This window comes from Panthera uncia, chromosome B4 (assembly GCF_023721935.1).
Source record: "Panthera uncia isolate 11264 chromosome B4, Puncia_PCG_1.0, whole genome shotgun sequence".
Lineage (NCBI taxonomy): Eukaryota > Metazoa > Chordata > Mammalia > Carnivora > Felidae > Panthera > Panthera uncia.
The window spans coordinates 15,462,421-15,489,834 of record NC_064809.1 but is presented as its reverse complement, the minus strand read 5'-3'; the positions used below and the strand labels follow the sequence as shown (position 1 = coordinate 15,489,834).

The following is a 27,414-nucleotide window of genomic DNA, read 5'->3' as shown; positions in this document are numbered from 1 at the left end:
TTAGCTTTCTCTCCAGGAAATAGTTCGTTTGTAAGAACTCTGTTTGTGTTGTTATTGTTTTAATGAGTAGTTTCTCTCCAAGAATGCAAAAATCAGAAGCCATTTGGGTTATTTCATAGGCTAGAGATCATGGGTCATGGGTTATACACTGTGTCTCTGGGCCTGAAACAGTCAGTCTGAGCTGGATAAGTAAGGCAATCAAAGAGAAACCTGGGCCAGGTCCACAGAACACTGGAATTTTGAATTGGCCCTAGTCATTTCTTTACAAATGAGATCCACTGGAAAGAATGAATTTGTTCTGATGGCTCAGGGCTTTACCTGACTTGTTAAGAAAAACCTCTTAACATAAACCAGTTTTTTTTTTAAGTTTATTTGTTTTGAGAGAGAGAGCACAAGCAGGGGAGGGGTGGAGCGAGAGAAAGAGAGAATCCCAAGCAGGCTCCGCACCACCGGTGCAGAGCCCGAAACAGGGCTTGAACTCATGAACCGTGAGATCATGACCCGAGCCGAAGTCCGACGCTTAACCGACTGAGCCACTCAGGCGCCCCAATATAATCCAGATTTAAATACATATCACTTTTCTGTACATTATACTGCAATAACAAACTGTCTATAGCAATCAACGCAACAAATCAAAAACAATAACAAACAAAAAATTTCTATGATTTACAACAGCATACGTTTATTGTTTGCCCACATAAACATGTTGGTTTTGGGTCAGTGACAGTTCTGTTGCCAGGCAGTTCACTCTGTTCCATTTGTCCCTGGGACCCGGGTTCTTGATCTCGTAAGAAAAGAAAGAAAAAGGGGCACCTGGGTGGCTCAGTCGGTTAAACGTCTTGACTCTTGATTTCAGCTTAGATCATGATCTCACGGTTCATGAGTTCGAGACCTGCATCAGACTCTGCACTGGTGGCACGGAGCCTGCTTGAGATTCTCTCTCTCTGCCCCTTCCCTCTCATGTGCTCTCTCTCTCTTTCTCAAAAATAAATAAATAAACATTAAAAAAAACAATAAAGGAAAGCAAAAGATGGTTGAATCCTTCAGTTACTCCCAAAGCTTCTGCTTGGAGATAGATGGCATTATCACTTCTGCTCATGTTATGCTGGGCAAAGCAAACCCTAAGTCCAAGCCCAGTCAATGGAAAGAATAAGTATTAATTCTCCATGGGAAGGTGCTGTAAGTTACATGGCAATGAGCAGAGATGTTAGATCCCCTAACAGGGAGGAATATAAATATTTAGGAAAAAGAATACAGTCTATCCTGGTGCCTAAGCACAAAGAAAAGAGTGTATTTTTGTAGGGCGGTGGCGGCATGCAAATTTATAAGTCCTATAATATTGAATGCAGAATGGGCTGCAACAAATATTGGGGATCACTTTAGAACATTTGATGAACTTTATTTGTCTCTTTCAAAGGATTTGTGGTTAAGATATTGTCATGTCCAGGATCCACAGAGAATACTGCCATTCAGAATTAATAAGGTTTCATTTCCACAGAGAGAGAGAAATGCAGCCCAAATCAATTGTACCTTCGAGGTTTAGGGCCCTTGAGCCCTATAAGTTCCTCTTAAAACATTTGGACTGCAGCTGCCTTTCTCCTTGCTAAAATCCTTGAATTTCATCAGCAAGGTCCCGGGGGAATGGCCCACTTTAGCTTGCTCTGATGCTATTTGGCCATTTTTCTCCCTTCTTGTCATCTTCTAACAGGCAAAATGCAAAAGAGAGACTTCAGTCTGAACAGAGGAGCATGGAGTCCCAGAGGATCAGAGAGGAGGGTGATATATTACTCTGTGTTTCATGCTTCTTGGTTTCCAAGAACCAGTATGTTTGTGTCTCTAACAAAAATTGAACCATCATACCACACCTTAAAATTAATGAATCAACAAATGTTTGTCAAATACCTGTTTGCAAAGGTCTGTTAGATGCTAAAGGCATGACAGACGTTATCTCCTCCCCCAGAGATCTGTTTGGTTAGAGAGATATTTAGCATAACTTTAAGACAATATGCAAAATTCATGTTACGGCTCATAGAAACAAACTGGTTTGGTTATGAGTCAGTGGAGAGGGATGTGATTTTTAACATCTGTGTAAGATTCTATCATACAGCTGTTCCATAATTTATTTAATCACCCTCCTATTATTAGACACTGGGAGTATTTTCAATATTCTAATTATAGAGCAACTTCAATCGGAATCCTTGTGTGTCTTTGCCTGTATCTCGAATGATTTCCCAATGATGGATGTTAAGGAGTGAGGTTACTGAGTCCCACATGAACATTTTGAAGACTCCTCCTGATACATAGTCGAATTATTTTCCAGAAATTTATATATGCTTCCACCAGTTATGGATGGGAGCAACCATATCCCTCCCCTCGCCCTCTGCTTTGAGTATCAGACTTTTAAAATCTTCCCTTTATTGCCCATTTTCCTCAGCCTGGGTAATCCTTCAAATCTCAACTTAAAGGTTATTTCCACTGACAAATATTCTATGATGCCCTGTTTGAGTTCAGGGTTTTAGGGTAAAGTCAGTTTCCTTTAAGGCCTTTTTATATTACTCGTTTTTTTATTCTGAAATGAAAATCATAGATGATATAGCCTGAATACACATATATATATAAAAATAAAGTTGGAAGTATAGGATTTAGGAGAAATAATGTAAAATATATATTTCCTTATGTCATTAAGTTAAAAGCCTGGGCAAGCTGCACTAGAAGACAAAATGAAACCTTAAATGTTCTCTTTGAATCACTGTGAATGCCACCGTACAAACCCAGGCTGACGTGGCTGTGTAGGTTGGTGACAAATCTTCTGAAATGGCTACCAACTCTTGTCAGATTTCCAGGAAAACAAAACAAAACTTATAATCTTGGAAAATTCAGTGTGTGTTAAAATTGGGCAAAAATATTTTGGGTTTAGTATGTAAAATAGAGCTAGGTTTCATACTTAGTAACAGAACTGCCACTACGTGAAGGTCACACAGGAAATAGGAGAATTTTGGGGTGTGTCTGTCTCTCACTTTTCAGGGTGTTCAGTATCTTTGGTCCCCAGCCACTAAATGCAATAATGCCTTACCACTATTGTGTTGACTGATTAAAACAAAAACAAAAAAATGCCTTCACCGATTTCTCAAATGTCTCACTACCTATCGAGACCCGTCGTGTTAAGTAGTAATATAGCCTCTTGTACTTTCCCAAACATGACACTAATGCTCTTAGAAAAACATGCTTGCTTATTCTAGAATCCTTGAGCGTGCTGACTGTCCTTCACAGCACCGTCACCTGCACAGGGCCTGGCACTTTCTGATGCCTTGATCATGTTAGTTGAGGGAATGAATTAATATTTGGATGGCTAGACCTCTCAAAAGAATTCTATGTAACAGGAGTAGTATCTATATTCGTAGAATAATTCCTGGTTTTGTGAGGACCCTCTATTGTTTCACCTCTAAAAATGTCAACAATAGCAATAGCTATTCTTCAGTTCACATTTTTTATTACTAGGCATTTTGCTAAGGAATTCATCCTAGTGTTTCATGCATTTGCTTGAACAAGCCCATGAGTTGGGCTTAGATTTAGTAGATTGCTCAAGAGTGCAGAGGCTTTGGCCTGGTCTGTATGACTCCATAGACTGTGCTTATGGCCAATATAAGACACTGACTATTGATTTACAACGGGTGGTCTTTATTGTATGAAGGAAATTTTCTTTTCCTCCTAACTTTCTAAGAGTTTTGCTTTTAATAAACAGGAATGCTGACATTTCTTTTCTTTTCTTTTCTTTTCTTTTCTTTCTTTCTTTCTTTCTTTCTTTCTTTCTTTCTTTCTTTTTTACATCTATGGAAACAGATGGTTTATCTTATTGGATCCATTGATTAGCTTAATTTATAACTTGTAATTTCAAATAATCCTTGCATTATTCAAATTCCCACATATGACTGGTTTATAAGCCTAATGATGAAGCGAATTTGTTTTTCAAGAATTGCGTTTAAGATTTTTATATCGGTGTAAATAGGGGAGATCAATGCATAGTTTCATTTGTATTATTCTCTGTTGGAATTAGTAAGATGGTTCTGAGAGCAATTAGTTGGAGATTGTTCCATATGTGAGGGTACCTTAGAACAAATTATATGTGACAATTATCTGCTCCTTAAAAGCTTGAAATAATTGACAAGGTAGAGCATCTCCTGGAAGTTTTTTTGGCGGGCGGTGGGACGTAGCTATTTGATAATGTTTTCAATTTAATCCATGGTTTATTGTCTACTCAGATTTTATTTTCCTTCTCCTTGAGATAATTTTAGTAATTTCTATTTTTTCTGTAAATAATTATTTACAGAACATTCAACTGTATTAGCATAGAGTTTTACAAAGAATTATTATTCATAGGAAATGAATGTATCAGTATCTGTGTATTTGTATCATCTTTCTCATTTTGGATTTGTGTATTTGTGTTTATTTTTTCTTTATTTTCTTTTATCTTTATTGACAAAGATATGTCTTAAATATCCCCATCCCCCAAACTACCTCCCCAATGCAGTTCTTGAATGTATTCTTGAATTCAACTTTCTTTTGTATTTTATTTATTAGGTTTCACTTTTACTTTATTACCCCTCATTTTAATACCTGTTTCCAATTTTTTAAGTGGACTCCTTTAATCTTCTTTCTGTAATCTACATTTCTGTCTCTTTCTTTCATTAATAAAAGCAGTTTAATCTGTGACTTACTTTAATTACAGATGTGGCTGACACTCGCATATTTTGGTATATCATATTCTCACATTTTGTTGTTTTCTAAATAATCAGAAGTTGTACATTTATATCCCTTTTGACATTGTAGAAATTATTAGGAGAACAGTTTAAATACATGCTTTTGGATTTGTTTTTGGTTTAAGATATTATCAATATTTAATGTTATTGCATGGTGCTAAAAAAATGACCCATTGATTACTTTCAAAAATAATATAAATATGTAACCCAAGTTAGATTATAACTTCTTTTTAAAGTGCCATTTTTTCATCTCCAAATAATCCACCATTGCCAAGGTAATTTTGTTGATTAGGGTTACAGTTATGTTTTATTTTTCTCTTTAGGTTCGAGATGATCAAACCTTGCTTGGAAAAGCCTGTGGCAATGAAACTCTCTCTCAGATTAAATCCATTACTAATAGTATCTGGATCAGGCTTAAAATAGATGTTTCAGTTGTGAGAGCTAGTTTCAGAGCTGTTTATCAAGTTGGTAAGAAAATTTTTAAGTCTCTAATTTGTCTGACTGTAACATTTTAATTTCTTGAAATAATGTAGTCATTTTTATGTCCTTTAGTGGCAAGGAAAAAATTCTAATAGTAAGATTGCATTCCTTTATATTTCTATGCAGAATTAAACTTCGCAATGAACATAAAGGCAAAAATCATTTATCTCTGAACAAACTCTACTATCATTTTCATATTTACAGCTTGTGGAGGAGAATTAACTGGAGAAGGGGTCATTCGCTCACCTTTTTATCCTAATGTGTACCCAGGAGAAAGGGTCTGCAGGTGGACAATCTACCAACCCCAAAGCCAAGTAGTTATTCTCAACTTCACTGCCTTTGAAATAGGAAATTCTGCCCACTGTGATACAGATTATATTGAGGTAAGAGTGAAATAACTTTGGATATTTGTATTTGGTGGAATATAATTAAAAATATTATGTCATGTTATCCTCAGATCAGCTATATGAAACAAAACTAGTTTGTATAGACCAATATCTGTTATAAATATAGATGCAGAAATCCTCAACAAAATACTAGCTAACTGAATTCAGCTGCATATAAGGAGGAATATACACCATGGCCAAGTGGGATTTACCCCAGGAATGTAAGGTTGGTATATATTCAAAAATCAGTGAAGTAAAATAAAATAAAGGAAAAACTCTCCACATGATTACCTCAATAGATGCAAAAAAAGCACTTGACAAAATTCAGCATCTTTTCATGATAAAAATACTCAACAAACTAGCAATAGAAGGGAACTTCCTTCATCCCCAAATGGGCATGTATAAAAAGCCCATAACTAGCATCATATTTAATGATAAAACACTAAATCCTTTGCCCTTATTGTCAGTAAAAAGGCAAAGATGTCTGTTCTCACTACTTCTATTTAACATTATGCTGGAAATTTTAGCTAGGGCAATTGAGCAAATAAAAGGAGTGAAAATGCATTCAAAATGAAAAGCAAGGAGTAAAACTAACTCTCTTCACAGGTGACATGATCTTGTATATAGAAAATCAAAAGGAATCCACACATACATACACACAAACTATTAGAAGGAATCCACACACACAAACATATTCAGCAAGTTGCATGATACAAGATCAAAATATGAAAGTCATTTGCTTTTCTATACACTAGCAATGAACAAGTTGAAAATGAAACCAAGCAGACAATGCCATTTACAACAGTATAAAAAAAGAATAAACATTGAGAAATACGTCTTTAAAAAGACATGTAAAACTTGTGCTCTCAAAGCATTGTTGAAGGAAATTAAAGACCTAAATAAGTGGAAAGACATCCCATGTTCATGGATTAGAAGACTTAATGTTGTTCAGTTGGTAGTACTCCCCAAATATATCTCAAGATTCCATTTAATCCCTATCAAAATCCCAGCCGACACGTTCTGCAGAAATTCACAAGCTGATTGTAAAATTCATATGGAAATGCCAGAAAGCATTTTTGGAAAAGAAGAACCAAGTTGGAAGACTCATACTTAACCAATTTCAAAACCTGGAGCAAAGCTACAGTAATAAAGATAGTATGTTAGTTGAGTAAGGACAAAAATATGGAACAATAGAATAGAATTGGAAATATAGAAATAAATCCATACCTTTATGGCCAGCAACCTTTATGGTTCTGGTAAGGGGTGCCACAACATTTCAGTGAGAAAAAATAGTATTTTCAACAAAAGGTGCTTAATATCCACATGCAAAATTATGAGAGCAGACCTCTTCCTTACACCATACACAGAAATTAATTAAAAATGGATCATAGACCTATATGTGGGAGCTAAAACAATGAAACTTTAGAAGAAAACATTGTCACCTAGGTTAGGCCAAGCCTTCTTAGATATTACACAAAGAGCACAACAAAAGAAAAAATAGAAAAATTTGACTTCATCAAAATTAAAAACAATTTAATTTTTAAAATGGGTAAATAATCTAAATATATATTTCTCCAAAGAAGATATACAAATACCCCATAATCATATGAAACAATGCTCAGTATCACTAATCTTCAGGGAAATACAAATCAAACCGTAATGAGATGCTGCTTCACAAGCACTGGGATGGCTATAATCATGAAGTCATAAAATAATGAGTGTTGACAAGGATATAGAGAAATTGGAATCTTTTACACTTTCAATGCTAGTAAGCATATAAAATGGTACAGTCACATTGGAAAACAATTGCAAGTTCCACAAAAAAATAAACATTTGATCTAGAAATTATCATTTATCATTTGATCCAGGAATTCCACTTCTGGTATATATCCAAAGGAAATGAATACATGTCCACACAAAAATTCATACATAAATGACTATACTCATTATTCTTGGTAGCCAAAAAGTAGAAACAATATAAATTTCCATCAAATGATGAATGGATTAATAAAAGTGGTATATCCATATAATGGAATATTATAGGTCATTAAAAAGGAATGAAGAAATGACACATGTTACATGGATGAATTTTGAAAACAGATGGAGTGAAAGAAGATAGTCACACAAGTCCATGTAGTGTGTGATTTTATTTATTTGAAATGCCCAGAATGGACAATCTGAGCCTGGGGTTCAGAAATGGGGAATGACTGATAATGGATATAGAGTTTCTTTGGTGGTGGCTACAATTTATTTTTACTGCATTGATCAAAATATTTCAAAAATAATTATTTTCAAAGCAATTTTCAAAAATAATACCTAACAAAATAAATTTAAATATATCTTTTTTTTTTTTTTTTTTTACTAGATTGGTAGTAGTTCCATTTTGGGTTCTCCTGAAAATAAAAAATATTGTGGCACAGACATACCTTCATTTATAACATCTGTGTACAATTTTCTTTATGTCATATTTGTGAAAAGTTCTTCTACTGAAAATCGTGGTTTCATGGCTAAATTCAGTACTGCAGAATTAGGTAAGATACTGATTTTTTCTCCTGCTTTGTCTCTTGGCAGAAAAAGTAAACAGTGGAAATAAATTATTATAGAAAATTCATCTACACTGTAGATGTGTAGTTATCTACATTGTAAAAATTTTAAAGTACATTCAAAGCCAAAGAAAAAATATATTTCTTAATCAGTACATATCAATAGTTAACTGATTTCTATTAATAAGGGAGGACCTAAGTTCACTTAAGTGGCATATGGGGAACATTTTTCTTTTTCAGCTTTTAAGAGGTTATGGTCCAATTGTTTTAGTTTGAATTTTCAGGTAGCTTGTTGGTTCCTGGTTCTAATAATGATGATTATTTTTATTTCAACAGCATGTGGAAAAATTCTCACAGAATCAACAGGAATCATTCAAAGTCCTGGCCACCCAAATATCTACCCTCATGGCATCAACTGTACTTGGCATATATTAGTCCAACCTGGCTACCTGATTCATTTGATATTCAGGAGATTTCATCTGGAGTTTCATTACAATTGCACAAATGACTACTTGGAAGTTTATGACACTGGTTCTGGGACATTTCTTGGGAGGTGAGAATGTTTTGTTTTTATTTATTTTTCTTAACACAAAAGTTTCCTGCTTTCTTTCTTTCCTATTGTGTTGAAGGATGTTAAAATGTACCATGTGGTGTCATAAAAACCAGATGAGATCAACACGCTTCTTAATGACCATTTCTGCTTCACTACTTACTGCTCTGTAGCCTTAGTCTTCAGCCATTCAGTTTTGTGTAAGTTAAGCATACCCATGAAAACATTACAAAAATCAAGGTAATGTACACATCCATCACTCCTCTAACTTTCTGACTATTATAATTCCTTACTTCCATCCTTCATCCCCACCCCTAGGAAAGCACCACCATTTCTATTGCTGTAAATTAGCTTGCATATTCTGGAGTTGTATAAATATGGAATTATATTGTATGTATTTTTTGGGGGGGGGGGGGTCTGGCTTTTCTTAGCATAATTTTTTGTCATTGAGCTTCTAGGATCTGAGCGATTATAGTTTTATCAAATTGAAAATTTTTTGGCCATTAGTTCTTAAAATACTTTTTCTTGAAATACAGTAGTTTTATCAAATTGAAAAATTTGGGGGCCATTAGTTTAGTCCCCTTGGGGACTCTGGTTATAGGTGTCTTAGGCCCTTTGATATTGTCTCAGAATTCATTCATGAACTCTGTTCATTAGATTTTGAGTTTTTGTTCTCTGGGTGTTTCATTTTGGAAAGCTTCTATTGCTGTGTATTCGAGGGTGCTAATCTTCTCTTCTGCAGTGTCTCTTATGCTATTAATCCTACCAAGTGTATCTTTCATCTTAGACATTATAGTTTTCATTTCTGGAAATTCAATTTGGGCCATCTTTATATCTTCCATGTATCTACACATTATTTTTTTCTTCTTGCTTCTTAAATCTTTAGGATACAGTTATAACTATTTTAATATTTTTGTTTGCTAATCCAGTCATCGATGTCATTTCTTGATGTGCTCTGATTGATAAAATTTTCTTCTCATTATGGACTCTACTTTCTTATTTTTCATGCCTGGTAATATTTGATAAGATGCCAGATAGTTTTTCAAATTTGTATTTTTGTGTACTGGACATTATTGTATTCCTATATGTGTTTTTGAGGTTTATTTTTTTATTAAGTATTTATTTCAATTCCAGTTAGTGACATACAGTGTCATATTAGTTTCAGGTGTACAATATAGTGATTCAACACTTCCATACAACACCCAGTGCTCATCACAAGTACACTCATCACCTATTTCACCCATCCTCCCACCCACCTCCCCTCTGGTAACCACCATTTGTTCCCTATAGTTAAGAGTGTGTTTCTTGGTTTGCCTCACTCCTTTTCTTCCCCCCTTTGCTTGCTTCTTTCTTTCTTTCTTTCTTTCTTTCTTTCTTTCTTTCTTTCCTTCTTTCCTTCGTTCTTTCTTTCTTTCTTTTGAGAGTGAGTAGGGAAAAAGGCAGAAAGAGCTAGAGCTAGAGCTAGAGCTAGAGACAGGGAGAGAGAGAGAGAGAGAGAGAGAGAGAGAGAGAAAATCTTAAGCAGGCTCCATGCTCAGTGTGGAACCCAATGCAGGGCTTGATCCCACAACTCTGGAATCATGACCTTAGCAAAAAACAATATTCAGATGCTCAACTGACTGAACCAACCAGGCACCCCTTGTTTGTTTTGTTTCTTAAATTCCACATATGTTGAGCTTTCTTTAAGGATATATTAAGTTACCTGGGAACAACTTAATCATTTCCAGTTTTGCTTTCAAACTCACTTGTTTGTTGTCTTTGAAGAATCATTGTCCTTCTTGTTTGATTTCCAGTGTCTTGAGATCCATTGCTTTATATATTTTGTCCACATTTTTAGTTGTTTCATGTAAAAGTTTATATCGAGCCCCTGTTATTACATCTTTGTTGGAAATGGGGATCTGATTTCTTTTTTATTTCTTCTTACATTTCATTTTATTTTTTCTCATCTATTTTAAACATTTTCCCTTTATTCATTATTTTCTTAAACTTATTTCTTCTCCTAGTTTTTTCTCCCTCTTCATTTTTTCTCTTAATCTTTCATTTTACAATTTTTCTTCTTTTTTATGAGACTTGATCATAGTCACTGCAAAATATATAATTTTTGATGAGTGACATAAGCTGTAATAATCTTGCCCAAATTTGGTAAATATGTGCATATAAAAAGACATGTAGGGGCGCCTGGGTGGCTCAGTCGGTTAAGCGGCCGACTTCAGCTCAGGTCATGATCTCACGGTCCGTGGGTTCGAGCCCCGTGTCAGGCTCTGTGCTGAAAGCTCAGAGCCTGGAGCCTGTTTCAGATTCTGTGTCTCCCTCTCTCTGACCCTCCCCCATTCATGCTCTGTCTCTCTCTGTCTCAAAAATAAATAAATGTTAAAAAAAAAATTAAAAAAAAAAAGACATGTAAATTTTTCATTCACTTACCTTTGTTTTGATCGAGATATTAAATCCTTTAACAATGCAGATTTTTCTTTTCCTCACTCGGAACTTAACTCATCTATTTCCCATATTCAACACTACCTCTTATTTTTGTTTTTATATATTTTTCCCATGCCATTCCATTTGGTTAATTTGCTTTGATTCCATTTGGTTAATTTACTTTGATTCCATTTGGTTAATTTGCTTTGATTTGAGATTTCTATTTTCTAATCACTCTCATAGGTGTTTCTCTAGAAATAAGCTCTTGGAATATCTTTTAGCATTAATTTGAGCATTACTCTCTATTTTCAGCATTATTAGAATAGTTTTTCTGAGTCACATTCGTTCTATTAGGCAAAAATTTAACATGGCTCAGTAACCAAACTTTTACCTCTGCACAGGCCAGGTGTTTAAAGATAATAGAGTCCACCTCTATAGGGCTCACTATTCTAGGCACTGTTCTAAGCCTCTTCTATACAGTATACTAACTCAAAATTCTGAAAACAATTCTATGAAATTCTGTGAAGTAGTTACTATCATGACCCCCATTTTAGAGAAGTGAAAACTGAGGCGCCAAGGTTGAGTCATCTGCTCAAAGTCATAATGCCTCCAATGATGGAGTTGACTATAGTTTATAAACTGTAGTTTATGGTATATGGTTTCCCGCTGTTGTGTAAGTTTATTACATTTTTGTTAAGAAGTTAATTCATATGATGTACAGTGACTTAGTAGAGCTTCTGCTATCTCATTTCACTAAAGTTCTTATGTACGACAAGCCACACAGGTAAGTATAACACTTAAAACCATTTCAGGGAAGTAATCATGAATAGGATGATCTTCAGCAACTTTGTGAATATTTTGTGCCTGAAATATATTTGGTTTTTAAGGTTAATAGGGGATACTATTTTTATTTTTACATGTCCTAATATTTGGTACCTCATTTCAAGTATACTAATAAAAATTTAAACCTCTGTTCCTTCTTGGTTTCTCACAGATATTGTGGAAAATCAGTCCCGCCCTCTCTTACCAGCAGTACCAATGCATTAATGCTTGTATTTGTGGCTGACTCTGACCTTGCATATGAAGGCTTTTTAATAAACTATGAAGCAATTGACGTGTCAGCAGGTAACAAAACAGCCTCGTCTCCTTGGTACCAACTTGGTTCCTTACAAGATAGTACTATGAGAATACTTTATCTTTGAACCCGTGGTGCACAATGAAAGCTGATGTAGAAAAGAGTGTGGTGACTCCAGTACCTTCCTTCTTAAAAATAATGATTAGACCAGAGTACCGTATCAGTGTTAAATTTTCTAATTGTAATAATTGTACAGTGTTTTGTCAGAGAATGTTTTCCTTCTTAGGAACGATACATCATGTTTTTAGAGGTAAAGACATTGCAAGTTTCCAAATTATTCTCAATTGGTTCAGATAATAAGGGAGTAAGTTGGAGAAAGAGACAGATAAAGCAATGAGGGCAAAATACAAATATGTAGTAAATCTAGGTGAGAGGAATTTGGGAGCTAGTTCTTAAACTTTCAAGCTTAAAATTCTATCAAAATTAAAAATTATTTAAGAGACTAAATACTAATTTTAAGAAATTAGAGAAAGGGGGGTGTCTGGGTCGTTCAGTCAGTTGGGCATCTGACTCTTGGTTTTGCCTCAGGTCATCATGCCACAGTCTGTGGGATCCAGCCCCGCCCTGGGCTCTGTGCTGACAGAGTGGAGCCTGCTTGGGATTCTCTCTCTCCCTCCCTCTATCCACCCCTCCGCAACTCATGTGCGTGTGCTCTCTCTGTCTCCCTCTCAAAATAAATAATTAAAAAAAAAAACTTAGAAGAAAAAGAGATTAGAGAAAGGACAGCAGCACATAAGAATAAAAGACTACTACATGAAACCCTGTGGCAGGAAATGGAACATTTCTTAACAAAAATGTATTTCTAAATTTGACTTAATGAAAATGAACCTTTTTAGCATTTATTTCTTTTATTATTTTTCCTGTTATTTAATTCTCATCCTAACTTTGCTCTTTGCAAGTGCAGTGTGGGAAATAAACATCTTCTGCAAGCAGGGTCTTTGAGGTAGTTTGTAAACCAGAGATGCCCCCAGCCCCAAAAGCACAAGGAATTCATGAGGGTATCATGTTTTATTAGGCTCCTGTTCCCACATGGGATGTGTGCCCTTTTAGAGAGTCTGGTCTTTGGCATCATATTTAGAAAGATATTTACTGGACAAAAATGCCATCCAGTGTAGCTCTAGTATATACCTTTGGTGGCTGAGCTTCTCATGCATCCCACAGATTCTGAGCTGCCCCAACAGCATGATGTGATTCACTGATGTTCTTTCGAGAAAGTACTGGAAGCTTTTCCTGTGCAGGATATGCTCCCTGTAACATAGACTTGCCTCCAGAGATCTTTAGGTGCTTATCTTTTAAAGTCCCCACCCTCATAAATAAATAAATGAATGAATGAATACATATTTTAAAAAAAAAACATTCACTCAGAATCCCTTCCCAATTTCTCAGTTATTTCTTTTCAGAGTGGCTGGCCACTATTCTGTATTCCATGCAAAACTGCTGTTCTCTGGTAGTTCAAGTTCTGTGTTTTGGTAGTATGGCTTTAGATTTCTCCAGAAACCTGAGTGTGAGTGAATCATACACGCTTCTGTCCTGAGGGCCCCTTTCTCGGAGACAGTTTATTATCCAGCTCGAGAGCAGGGGAGTTGAATCCCCAGCAATTACAATAGGTTATGTTATGCAATTGATATATTCACTGGACTTTGTCCAAGGGTTTAACATCCATTGACCAAAATTGGCTTTGTAAGAAATTACAGGGTGCACACAATTTTCCATACGTCTGTAGTTTTATCTGTCTCATACATTTGGCCCAAACCACACTGAATATTAGGTTAGGATTGGGAGCAAGCCACTTGAATTCTTTGGGCCACAGTTTTCTCATCTGTAAAATTAAGGGATTGGATTTGATCATCTTTGTGATGTCTCCTGGCTGTAATCAACTGTGAACACAAGTCTAATTTGCTGCATGAATAAACTAGCTGTGTCTTAGATAACACACAATGCTGTTGGGGCCTCCTGAAAATACCATGGAAATCTTTGTAACAATATGCAAAGTAAGACATAGCCACACTTGCTTATAGGGCAACAGCAAGTGCAGTAAGAACAAGAGTGATCAAAATAATCTGGCAGGAAGGCTATTGAAGCTAGACCTTAATTTAAAAAAGGTTTTCAGAGAGATAAGAGACCAGTAAAATAAAAGAAATTTGAGAAAAAGGGAGAAAAAAAGCAAACTGGAGAGGAAAAGAAACTAACAAAGAAAGACAACACAAGAAAAGACATTTGACAAAATGAGAAAGGGACCCTGACATGGCCAACTCAAAAGACTCTTCGATCTGCCTCCCTGTGTGATAATCATTACTTTGGCCTCTGTTTGGCCCAGACAGGGCTGAAATCACAGACAAGGGAGTGTTTGCTTTCCGTCCTTCGCCAAGCCCGGCTGGCCCCTGTGCTCCTGCCTTTGACTGGATGAACTCATCGGTCTGACTAACACAGTCAGATATTCTAAACAGCAATCAGACGACGGACCCAGGAAGCCATATGGCAGACTCAACTTACCACTTTAGAGCCTGTCTCAGGTTCCCATACGGCAGGATGTGAGTGATTGGCTGTTGTGAATTGTTGAGGGTGGCCCCGCAGGACTGCTCAGAGAGGGACTGGGCGCAGGAGGCAGACGTGGGGCCCCTGCTGGTTAGCCAGTGGGCTCACCCTCCAGGCAGCCCGAGTCCTGGGAGCTGCCCACCTGCAACTAGGAGGTGTTGGGATGCCTTCTTTCCAGTTGTCTGATTTGTTGTATTTACCGTAGAAGAAAACAGTATCAGGAAAAAGCATCAGTGGAAGCTTAATCACTGGCCCTCATCCTATTTTATTGCTCTAGCAGAAGTTATTTTCGGAGCAATAATGACAATATTCGGCTGGTGATTTCTAGTTCACAGCAGGTGTGAGTTTCTCTGCTGAAGGCTTTCCTGTCTTTATCTGATAAAGGTTAAATTTCCTGACTTGAATCCAGTTACTTTTCCATCTGTATTTCATGCCATGGGGCTATGATGTCAGCCCCTAAATATGTGTTTGGAAGGAAAGAGATCAGTTTCTGGTTATTACTTTGACTCCCTCCCTCATCACTGTTTCTGCCTGCATCCAGATGTGCCTGGGAAGTACAAAGAAAAAAAGGAACAAGTAAAATGTTTATAGGTAGAAATTCTGAAGAATTTCTTAGTAGCTGATTGTGAGACTGTTTTAAATGTTTTCTTAAAGTACAAGATATTTGAATCTTGAAAGAATGTAGTTGATTAGCTAACTTTACTAATTTAAATTGCAATTTTATATTATATTAGTGTCTACTGCATATGCATTAATATAATCCTACCAAGAGGGGACAAGAGAATAGACAAATGTACTTGATTCATTTTCTACTTTAACATTAGACAAAAACCCATATAACACTTATTCCAATGTTTTTCAAACACTAAAACATTCATGACTCATTAGTCAGTCATGAAATTTGCTCAAAGTATGGAATAGAAAAGAATAGACTAGAAAGTATCAGCTTATTATACAAAGTTTGGTGTTCCCTCATGAAATCTGTTTGTAATATCCGTGTGTGTGCACAATTAATGTAAATGTATTTTTGCATGTTTTTTTTAGGTTTATTTATTTATTTTGAGAAAGAGAGAGAGTTACTGAGCAGGAGAGGGGCAGAGAGAGAAGAAGAAAGAGAGAATCCTGAGCAGGCTCCCCACTGTCAGTGCAGAACTCATGCAGGGCTTGAACTAACAAACTGTGAGATCATGATCTGAGTCGAAGTCAAGAGTCAGATGCTTAGCAGACTGAGCCATCCAGGGCCTCCAATGTAAATGTATTTTTTTTTTTCTATGGTGTGTCTGAAAATTCCAAACACAAATCCACTTTAATTTCTTATTTTTAAATGAGAGAAAGTGAAGTCCTCTCAAGAATATACAGCAAGTGGGTTTAGAAGCCAAACCAAAAGAATCCAGTTCCAACATCTAATCCATTTGTCTTATCATGTCCTGATTAGCTCTTGAAATGCTCTGGATGAACTGTGGATGGTGTGGCTGGTAGCATTCAGCTCAGAGAGGTATGGTAGGACTGTAATGAGCTTTTAATATTATCTGCAAAAAAAAAAAAAAAAAGGCAGGATTTTACAGTTTTCTGGGGAAATGGTCAGGAAGTATCAGAACCACATCAACATAGGATTAAAAGTGGGCTTTCCCAACCTCCTCTTTCCCAGTTCAGGGTTCCCATCCACCCCAAGGCAGATGTTTAAGGCTGTTTTTCATCAGTCACCCTGGAATGAGCCCAGAAGAGGCATATAAGAGTGAGAAGTTGAGAAGTGATCACCAAAGGGCAAAAGAGCGTTTCTTCAGAAGAAATCAATAGGGAATACTGTTTCTATTTTCAAACTTCAGTCCAGTAGAGCAGTATTCTCAAACTCTAGTGTTTATAAGAAACTTGGAGTGGGATTTTCTGGTTACAAATTCAGGTATCAGGGCCCCACCCCCCAACCCCCCACCCCCACACCAGCACTTTGGTTCACATATGTCTAGGGTGGGGTTTCACCAATTCAGGTGGTTCTAATAAAACTTTGAAGTTCTTCAGAGACTCTGGAAGCTAAGTCTTAGCACATAAGTTGCTACAGAGTTACAAGTGAGATGTAGTGGGAATTGGACTGTAACAGTCATGGCGGAAAGTACTTTCCATGATACAGAAAGGCTGATGGCGAAATCACGAGTCTTGGTTCTAGGCCAGCCTTGACACTGCTTTGGAGAAGTACCCAGTTCTCTTATTCTTTCCATCCACCTTGAATTCTGTGTTTTCTGCTATGAGATATTCAGATCTTTTCCCTCTGGGAAAGGTTATTAGTAAGTCTATTGATCTTTTAAAGATTTAGTTTCTCATTGGTCACTGTGTGCTCATATTTTTGTATATACAGGTATCCCAGCACTTTACAGCTCGGGGGATTTTTCTTAATCTACTGTATTTCTTCATCCTTAGAATGAAGATGCTAAATGAAACATTTGTGATATTCCTAGCCTTCTGCGCACCTTAATGTCTAAATCGACATTTCCTGCGTGGAGGAACCAGGGATTGTTGGAGAGCGCAGGATTTGGAAAGGGAGAACTGGGTTTGCATTTTATCTTTGTCATGTCTGAACTAAGTGGTCTTCAGAACTTGACCTCCAGGAGTCTCAGATCCCTTTTTTACACCTCTCTAAAAAGTGGACGTTGGGACGCCTGGCTGTTTCACATCGTTGGGGAAGGTTAACTGAGACGTTCAGTGTGAAAATTACATAACAGCTGCAAAGCACCATGACTGTTCTTTGTTTAAAATAGAATTGCTGAGGCCCAAGTACAATTTCACAATAGCTGTGTTAGTGAGTTAACTTAGATTCATATTCATTTAAACTAGTCACCTGTGAGTGAAAAGAAAAAGCCATGGCTGTGACCACCTAGGAGCAAATTGTAGCAAAATGTTAGATTTTGGTTAAGGAGGCTTCTTTTTTCTTCAGGAGAATGCGAACATGAATTTTTTTCTTCCCTGAAGTCTTTACTTTGAAGAATGTTAACCAAATATGCCAATGGAAGCAGGTGAAGGTTCCTAGGCTGACTATTTATTTAGCACATATTGGGAAGGTCTAAGGTCGTATGGATTCACGCAGACACAGAAGTCTCATAAATGATATCAGAAAGCACCATGTGTAGATTGATCCCTGATATAAATGGATAATCATAAGTTATTGCAAATGGCAAAGCAGGGAGGTGGTGGAGCAGTTACCCTTGATCTAGGGTCTCCCAAGGTAAACATGCTTCTGTCCACAGGATCAGTTCATCCTCTTCCTGTATCCCAGATCCTCTGGGGCTGAGGTCATCATTGCTTTGTGGATTGGAGGATTATCTATGTTTTGGATTTTCCTTTTTGATAACAACCAAATGCTACGTTATTAAAACGTACTTGAAAATGCTTAGTTGGAGGCAGAGATACATTTCTAGAAAAGTAGTTTTCTGATTTTGTAATGGTTCACAGAAGACACTTGTAGTGTTTTCTCTTTCCTTTCTTCACTGTTTTTGGTTGTTGTTGGTGTTGGTCAAAAAGAAAGATAGGTGAGGTCTGTCGGTAGTGGTTTTTGATTTTCAGAGATGTGCTTTTCCATTGCTTGCTCAGTGGAAAACAGTTGATGGAAGAAATGTATTTTTCTCCTTCATCTCTTTCTCAATATGAGACCGTGATAAAAAGCAAACTGCCATTGGATATGAGTTTTCCTTTGGTAACATGAGATATAAAGAAAAGGCATTTTTATGTCTGCATTTTGTCCAGATATAATAAACATCAGGCAAAACATGAATTTCCTTTTGTGGAAATTTATCCAATTTTAATTATTTGTGCATTACTGCAAAGTGGAAGACAAAACCAAAGCCTAACATTAAATATATCTCAGGGTTAATATTATTCTAGAAAGAGACATTTATACAGTCAAGGGAAGAGAACACAAACGTTGTATAGACTTCAGTGTTAGGTAAGAGGAGTTACTAACCTCTCCAGAAATAGATAAGTTCAGAAAACCTTTGTTTTTCTCACCACAAAATAAGACATGTGAATCTCATGAAGCTACAATCAAACTTTAATATTAAATACTCTATTTAATATTTATAGCAGATGTACCTTCAAAATATTTTTTTATTTCTCTATTTTAGTTTTATTTATTATTTATTGGATATCTGAATTATTTATTGGCTTTCCTTTCGAGAACTCAACCTGTCTTTGCATGGAACTTTCAAACTTTTAATAAAACATAGATTTTATTTCATGATTTCCTCAGGTAAAATTCTTCTTTAGTTTCAACAAATATGTATATGCACGTAATCACCACACCGTTCTAAATTTATAGAATAAATTTATCATTCCAGAAAGTATCCTAGTGTTCCTTTTAAAAAAAAAAATTTAACATTACTTATTTTTGAGAGAGAGAGAGAGAGAGAGAGAGAGAGCAAGCACACAAGCAGGGAAGGGGCAGAAAGAGAGGGAGAGAGAATCCCAAACAGGCTCTGCACGGTCAGTGTGGGACCCAATGTGGGGCTCAATCCCATGAACCATGAGATCATCACCTGAACCGAAATCAAGAGTTAGACACTTAACCCACTGAGCCACTCAGGCATCTCTTAAATTTTTTTAATCTTTATTTTAGTTAACATGCAGTGCAATATTGGTTTCAGAAATAGAATTCAGTGATTCATCACTTTCATACAACACCCAGTGCTCATCATAAGTGCCCTTCTTAATACCTATCACCCATCTAGCCCATCTCCTAACCATCTCCCTCCATCAACCCTCAGTTTGTTCCCTATTGTTAAGGGTCTTTTGTGATTCGGTTCTCTTTCTTCTCTTTTTTTTCTTGGTTTTCCCTTCCCATATGTTCAGCTGTTTTGTTTCTTAAATTCCACATGAGTGAAATCATATGATATTTGTCTTTCTCTGATTGACTTATTTTGTTTAGCATAATGCATTCTAGCTCCCTCCACATCATTGCAAATGGCAAGATTTCATGGGGTTTTTTTTTTTTTTTTGATGGCTGAGTAATACTCTATTGTATATATGTACCATATGTTCTTTATCCATTTGTCAATCGATGGACATTTGGGATCTCTCCATACTTTGGCTATTGTTGATACTGCGGCTATAAACATTGGGGTGCATGTACCCTTTTGAATTGTATTTTTGTATCCTTTGGGTAAATACCTCGTAGTGCAATTGCTGGATCATAGGGTAGTTCTGTTTTTAGTTTTCTGAGGAACTGCCATACTGTTCCAGAGTGGCTGCACCAGTTTGCAGTCCTTCCAGCAGCGCAAGAGGGTTCCTCCTTCTCTGCAGCTTCGCCAACACCTGTTGTTTCTTGTGTTAATGGTAGCCATTCTGACAGGTGTGAGGTGGTATCTCATCGTGGTTTTGATTTGTATTTCCCTAGCGATGAGTGATGTGGAGCATCTTTTCATGCATCTGTTAGCCATTTGATCTATCCTTCTCCATGCTCCACCTCAACAACTGCAGATCTGGTTCTTATCACTATGGATTAGTTCTTTCTGTTCAAAAGCAAATACCTGGCTTCTTCATTAGCATAATGCTTCTGAAATCTGTTCATGTTGTTCTATTTATAAATGGTTCTTTTTGTTTTATTGCTGGATTGCCTTCCATTGTATAGATATATCATAATGTGATTATCCATTCACTTACTTTTGGATAGTTGGATTGTTTCCAGTTTCTAACTCTTATGAAAAAAGCTGCTGTGAACTTTGATGTACAGTTTTTTTGTGGACTTACGTCATCAGTTCTCTTAGATAAAATATCTAAAAGTAGAATTTCTGGACCATATGATAATTCTATGTTTAATTTTATGAAAAACTATCAGGCTTTTTTCCCAAAGGGATTATACCATTTTATATTCTCACCTGCAACAAATGAGAATTACACTTTCTCCGCATCTTTGCCAGCACTTGGTATTTGGAATCTTTTCATTTTTAACCTCTACTCGTTGTGTAGTAGTGCCTCGTTGTTGTTTTAATTTGCATGTCTCTGATGACTGATAGTGCTGAGGACCTTTTCACATACTTACTGACAATTTATATATCTTCTTTTATGAAGTGTCCATTATATAGTTCTGTTCACTTTTGTTTGTATTATTTGCCTTATTTTGTCTTATGCTATCTATTCTGCATATAACTATGTCCCTTGTCAGATTAATGCATTGCAAATGCATTGCAGCCAGCCTTTTACTTTTCTTAATGGTATTTTGAAGGGTAGAAGTATATTATGTCCTTTTACCCTTTTATGGTCAGTGTTTTTTGTATATTGTCTAAGAAATCTGTGCCTCCGAAAGTAGTGAGGATTTTCTTTTCTTATGTATTCTTTTACAAGTTTTATAGTTTGAAGTTTCACATTTATGTTTATGATCCATTTTGAGTTAATTTTTCTATGCCATGTGAATTATGTGTCTAAGGGAATGAATCGTGTTTAATTGTTCAAATACTATTTATTGTAAAGATTCTCCTTTTTTTGCACTAAATTGCCTTTGCATTGTTGTTGCAAATTAATTGTGCATGGATGTTTGGGTCTGCTTCTGGAATCTCTCTTCTCCCATAGGACAGTATATTACAATATTTATGTAATATAATAGTGTATCTTAAAAGCAGGAGTATAAGTTCTCCAGATTTTTCAAAATTGTTTTGGTTATCCTAGATCCTTTACATTTCCATATACATTTTAGAATCAGCTTTCCCATATTTACTTAAAAAAAAAAAAAACCCACACCAAACCAAAATAAAACTTTTTGGGAATTTGATGGAGGTTGTATTGAATTTATAGATAAATAAGGGAAAAAGAGCGTCTTAAATAGAGTGTTCCAGTCCATAAACATATTTTACTTCTCCATTTACTCAAATATTTTTAAATTTCCTTCAGCAATGCTTTAAAGTTTGCACTATAGCTTTTTTTTCATATTTCTATTAAACTTATTATCAAGTACCTTATGTTTTTTATGTTATTATAATTGATATTTTAAATTTATTTTCAGTTTGGCTCATATCTGCCATTTAAACTGATTTTTCTAGGGGCACCTGAGTGGCTCTGTCGGTCAAGCGTCCGACTTCAGCTCAGGTCACGATCTTGCGGTCCGTGAGTTCGAGCCCCGCGTCGGGCTCTAGGCTGATGGCTCATAGCCTGGAGCCTGCTTCGGATTCTGTGTCTCCCTCTCTCTCTCTGCCCCTCCCCCGTTCATGCTCTGTCTCTCTCTGTCTCAAAAATAAATAAAACGTTAAAAAAAATGTTTAAACTGATTTTTCTATATTTACCTTGTATCCTGTAACCTTGTTAAATTCAGTTATTAGTTCTAGTACATTTTAATAGATTACTTAGTATATTTCACATAGATGGTCATATCTGTGAATAAGAACAGCTATATTTTTTCCTTTTCATTCCCTCTCTTTCTCTTTCTCTCTCTTTCTCTGTCCCTCTCTGCCTTCTTGCAATGGCTAGGGACTTCCACCTAATGTTGAATGGAAAAGATGAGAATGAACATATTGTCCTTGTTCTTAATCTTAACAGGAAAGCATTTAGTCCTTTATTACTTAAGTATCACGTTAGCTTTGGGTTTTTCATAGATGCCCTTCTTCTTTTGCTACTACTTTGTTTTCTTTTTTGTTTACAGAATAGTTTTCATATTCCATTTTATTTCCTTCACTGGCTTTTTAATTATACCTCTTTTTTGTGTGTTTGCTCAGAGGCTAACAAAATACTTTGTTAGCTTATCGGTAAGTCTCCTTAGAGTAAATATGCTGCTACTTCACACTGCCCACCTTATATTTTATAGCTGACACTGTATTTCACACACATCTCTCTTTGTAAATGTAATAACCTCACAACAGTAGAATTCTATCTGCCCTCTTCTTTATGCTACTTTAGTTGTATCTTTAATTCTACTTACATTATAAACTCCACCTTACTATTGTTTTTGCTTTACATGATTAGTTTTCTTTTAAAGAAATCAGGGAAGAAGAGCAATCTTTCCATTTATCCAATTGTTTGCCATTTCTGGTGTTATTCATTCCTTCTTCTAGATATATGTTTACCTTTCGTGTCATTTTCCTTTGGCATGACAGACATTGTTAGTATCATGTAGTATAGGACTTCTAGGGGTGAGTGTTCTCAGCTTCTGCTTGTCTAAAGATGTCTTTTTTGCATTCCCATTTTGAAAATACTTTTTGGGGGATAATTAAATGTTTTTTTTTTCTGTCAACACTGTAAAAATGTATTCCATATTCTTCTTGCCTCCATTGTTTCTAATTAGAATCCAACTACTATTCATATCATGGTTTTTCTGTATATAGTGTGTCATTTTTCCTCTAACTCCTTTATTTTCCTTGTATTTGTTTTTTAATGGTTTAATGTACCCAAGTGTTATTTTCTTTTATTTATCTTGCTTAGGATTGACTAAACTCCTTGTAGCTAATTTGATTTTTTAAATCAAATTTGGGAGAATTTTAGCCTATATATATGTATATATATATGTATATGTATATATATATGTATATATATACATATACATATATATACACACACACATATATATGTGTGTGTATATATATATAGTTTTATATATTTTATATTTATATAGTATTTATTTATTTATTTATTTATTTTACTATTTTCATCCTATTCTCCTTCTGGGTCTCTGATTATATGAGTGCTAGACTCTTTGGTATTTTTTCCTAGGTTTTTGAGAATCTGTTTTTTGCACATTTTTTCTTTTTTTTCTTTCAGATTAAACAGTTTCTATTGGTATATCTTCAAGTTTAATGACACTTTTTCTTCTACTTCAAAGTTTCTATTAATCTCATACATGGATTTTTAAATTTCAATTAGTTTACTCTTTTTAAAATTTCAATATAGGAGCACCTGGGTGGCTCAGTTCATTAAGTGTCTGAATTCAGCTCAGTTCATAATCTCATGGCTTGTGAATTTGAGCCCCGCATCAGGCTCTGTGCTTTGGATTCTGTGTCTCCCTCTCTCTCTGTCCCTTCCCAGCTCACGCTCTGTCTGTCTCAAAAATAAACACAAAAACATTTTTTTAATTAAAAAAATTTAAAAAATCAATATAGTTAATATACAGTGTTATATTAGTTTCAGGTTAGTATATTTTTAAGCTATAGAATTTCTATATGATTCTTTTAATAGTTTCCTTTGTATTGCCTAGATTCCCTATCTATTTACCATTGAGGCTATATTTTTCTTTAAGGCTTTGAACATTTTTCTAGTAGTGGCATTAAAATTTTTGTCTGCTAATATAATTATCTGGGCCGTCTTCAAGTCACAAGGTTGCACTTTTTTCTTGACCATGGTTTCTATTACTCTGTTTATTTGTATTAGTGGCAGGTTTTGAGTTTTATACTGGATATGGTGAATGATATGTTATGAAGACTCTGGATTCTCTTCTCTTTCTCTGAAGTTTATGTCGATTCAATACTTAGCTGATTATCTTGTACTTGTGCAGATTTGTATTTTTTTTTATTTGTTAAGGTGTATTTGTGAAAATACCTAGGTATTTCCTAATCCCTTCAAACTAGGTAGGTCTCAAGCTCTAAGTTTTATCACTCCTGCAGTTCTTGTTAAGACTTAAACATTGACAGGAAAGCCTTACTGTTGGTCGTGGTCTTTATTTCTAAGGTGTGGCCTTTCTTGTGTCTCAACTGGGTGCCTGGCATGTAAATGAGCGGATTCTGATGGTGGGAGAACTCCATAGTCTCCCATGGAGCATTGCCTGTCCTGTAGCTTCCAGTCTATTAGCAGCTACCCTCTGGCATGGCTTTTGAAGTCTCACCTCATGTCTGCCCAGCCCAGGCTCACGCAAGAATTCATAAGGGACTTTACACAGATGTCTGGTCCTCCTCTCTGTATAGTTCTTCCTTGCTGGAATATGTCCCTACAGTTCCAGCTCCTTTGACAGCCCTAAATTCTGATCCCTGCTTCCTCAGCTCCACGGAACTGTCATTGACTACTTGGACTTCAGCAAACGCTGGGATCAGAAAATTCCACACAGGTAAAGAGTCAAGGAAATAGAGTCCCACCTCCTTTGTGCCAAGGATCACAATCTTGAACTGCCCCTTGCCCAGCGCCTCGTATATTTTTCCCAGTTTCACAGTTTTTATGGAGAGGGGCTAGTTTAGTACTAGTTTACTTGTCATGGCTGGAAGCAGAGATGTCTATAGTTTAGACTGAATAAACATTATAAAATATTAAAGAATCTCAGCCTACCCCGGAGAGGGGATAGGAAGGAGATAAGAAAGGTGGAGGGGGTAAAAGGATGGAGGTAGAGAGAATGGGAAGAAATTAGATACTTGTCCTGTCCTCTCAGTTTTCAATACATTACGTAATATAATTTTAACAAATATTTTTTAGATATGGGCCAGATAATGTAGTAAGTGGTAGTTAATAATTGCTAATAATTGCTCCAAACATAGTGGAGGAAATGCACTCACATAAAACAATTACAATGTGATATTTCGGGGGCTCCAATTGCTATTTGCCTAAAAGTTTATTGAGCACAAGGAAATTAATTCTGCTCGATTTGGAAAAATTTCACAGAGGTGGTGGTATTGAATTTGGCTTTAAATGATATGTGAGCTTATTTGTCTAGTGGCTTGTTGGGGTCGAACAGGAAGTTGTTAAGGACTTTCAAACAAAGTAAACAGTGTGAGGACCATTTCATAAGGGATTGTGTTTACTTTTGTGCCAGCAAAAGAAAAGAAACTTAATGAATAAATCAGAATTTCAGTCTGAAATGAAAAACAACCAATTGTGCCACAATAGATACTTTCATATGTACAGGGAAATTATGCATCATTACTTCTCAAATATTTGTTGAATTGGTTCCTTTACCTGAGATTCTGATTATATAAACCATTCTCCTGCAGACTAATTGCAAGTTGCACTAGAAATATTCAATACAATTGTATTTCCCTTCTGGGAGTAGAGCGGGTAAGGAAGGAACATTATCTCTAAGAACAGTTGACAAACAGATTTGCTCTAGACGTTTAATTGACTGGCTAAAGCTATGTGAATGTGGGGGTGGTCAACAAGTCTGCTGGTTCTGTCAGCTCAGGGAGACCGGGTCATAACCTTCATTTAATGTCCATTTGATCCATGAACTTTTATCTTAGTAATATTCATTCCAAATATGAAATACTTAATATGCCATTTCTACAACCCCATTCACTCTCTGCCCCTCTTTTTCCTCCCCCCCTGCTTTCTTCTTGCCTTTTCCCTTCCTTCCTCCCTCCCTTCCTCCCTTCCTGCCTTCCTGCCTTCCTTGATCTTTGAAGAGATATTTCTTGGCAGACTATAGAAAAACATAAAAGTATACAATATTCATCTTTGAAGTTAAATATCACTTTCAAATTTGTTTTCAATAAAGTAAAGCCTTGTTTGCTTGCTATTTAAAATAGAGTAAACCATGGGCACCTGGGTGGCTCAGTCAGTTAAGCGTCTGACTCGCGATTTTGGCTCAGGTCATGGTCCGAGGTTTGTGAGTTTTTGAGCCTCCCACCAGGCTCTGCACTGGTAGTGGGATTCTTTTCCTTCCCCGCTCTCTGCTCCTCCCCCTTCTCTCTCTCAAAAATAAATAAATAAACGTTTTAAAATAGAGGAAGCCAATTATTTGATGAGTGCCTCTTACTTTGAACATTATACATAGGTAGTAGAACCTGTACTATTTTCTGTGCGTCCTGCTGTCAATGCCAGTGGCTCCTTGCCTCTTTTCTGAGTGTGATCATCCAGAGCAAATGGGGAAATTCTACGTCAAAACATCCTCCTTTTCTTTTTTTTACTTACAATGAAGTATAATAGTTCTTTCTCCCTCAACACCTTTCAGGAGGCTTGTGTCTACTCCTGGACCTTAGATTTATGTTATTACTAGATACAATCAAAGATACAGTACATTAAAAATGCATTGAGGGGCGCCTGGGTGGCTTGGTCGGTTAAGCGTCTGACTTCGGCTCAGGTCATGATCTCACAGTCCGTGAGTTCGAGCCCCGCGTCGGGCTCTGTGCTGACCATTCAGAGCCCGGAGCCTGTTTCAGATTCTGTGTCTCCCTCTCTCTCTGCCCCTCCCCTGTTCATACTCTGTCTCTCTCTGTCTCAAAAATAAATAAACGTTAAAAAAAAAAAATGCATTGAAACAAGATTTTCTTTTTTCTTTTTTTTTTTTTTTAACTTTTTTAACATTTATTCATTGTTGGGAGAAACAGATTGGGAGTAGGGGATGGGGTCAAAGAGAGAGGGAGACGCAGAATCCGAAGCACGCCCCAGGCTCTGAGCTGTCAGCTCACGGAAGGCAAGATCACGACCTGAGCTGAAGTCAGGCGCTTGTCCCAGTGAGCCACCCAGGCTCCCCCAAACAAGATTTTCTTTAGAAAATATCTCAGATTTGAAGGACACAGGAGATTGAGCGGGTTGGTTAGTAAATATGGAGTCTGATGGACAGAATGGGTAAAGTTAAAACTCTTAAAGTAGAAGCTAATATTTACTTGCAATATAAAATTGTCCAAGTACCATCTGAATGTTTTATATGAATGATCTGATTTATTCCTCATCATTTATGCTCTACTTTCATACACTTTTCTAAATTATTTTGCAACATAATGATCACTACCAT

General features: G+C 36.2%; 1 protein-coding gene across 1 annotated transcript in view; it reads left to right on the top strand.

Annotated features, from left to right (window-relative positions):
• CUBN (cubilin) overlaps positions 1-27,414 on the top strand; it is a 273,177-nt gene that overhangs the window by 48,383 nt on the left and 197,380 nt on the right. The window contains exons 18-22 of the mRNA XM_049626901.1: positions 5,081-5,225; positions 5,442-5,620; positions 7,989-8,154; positions 8,503-8,719; positions 12,126-12,256. Of these exons, the coding sequence (XP_049482858.1) occupies positions 5,081-5,225; positions 5,442-5,620; positions 7,989-8,154; positions 8,503-8,719; positions 12,126-12,256 (838 nt within the window). The remainder of the gene's footprint in view (positions 1-5,080; positions 5,226-5,441; positions 5,621-7,988; positions 8,155-8,502; positions 8,720-12,125; positions 12,257-27,414) is intronic.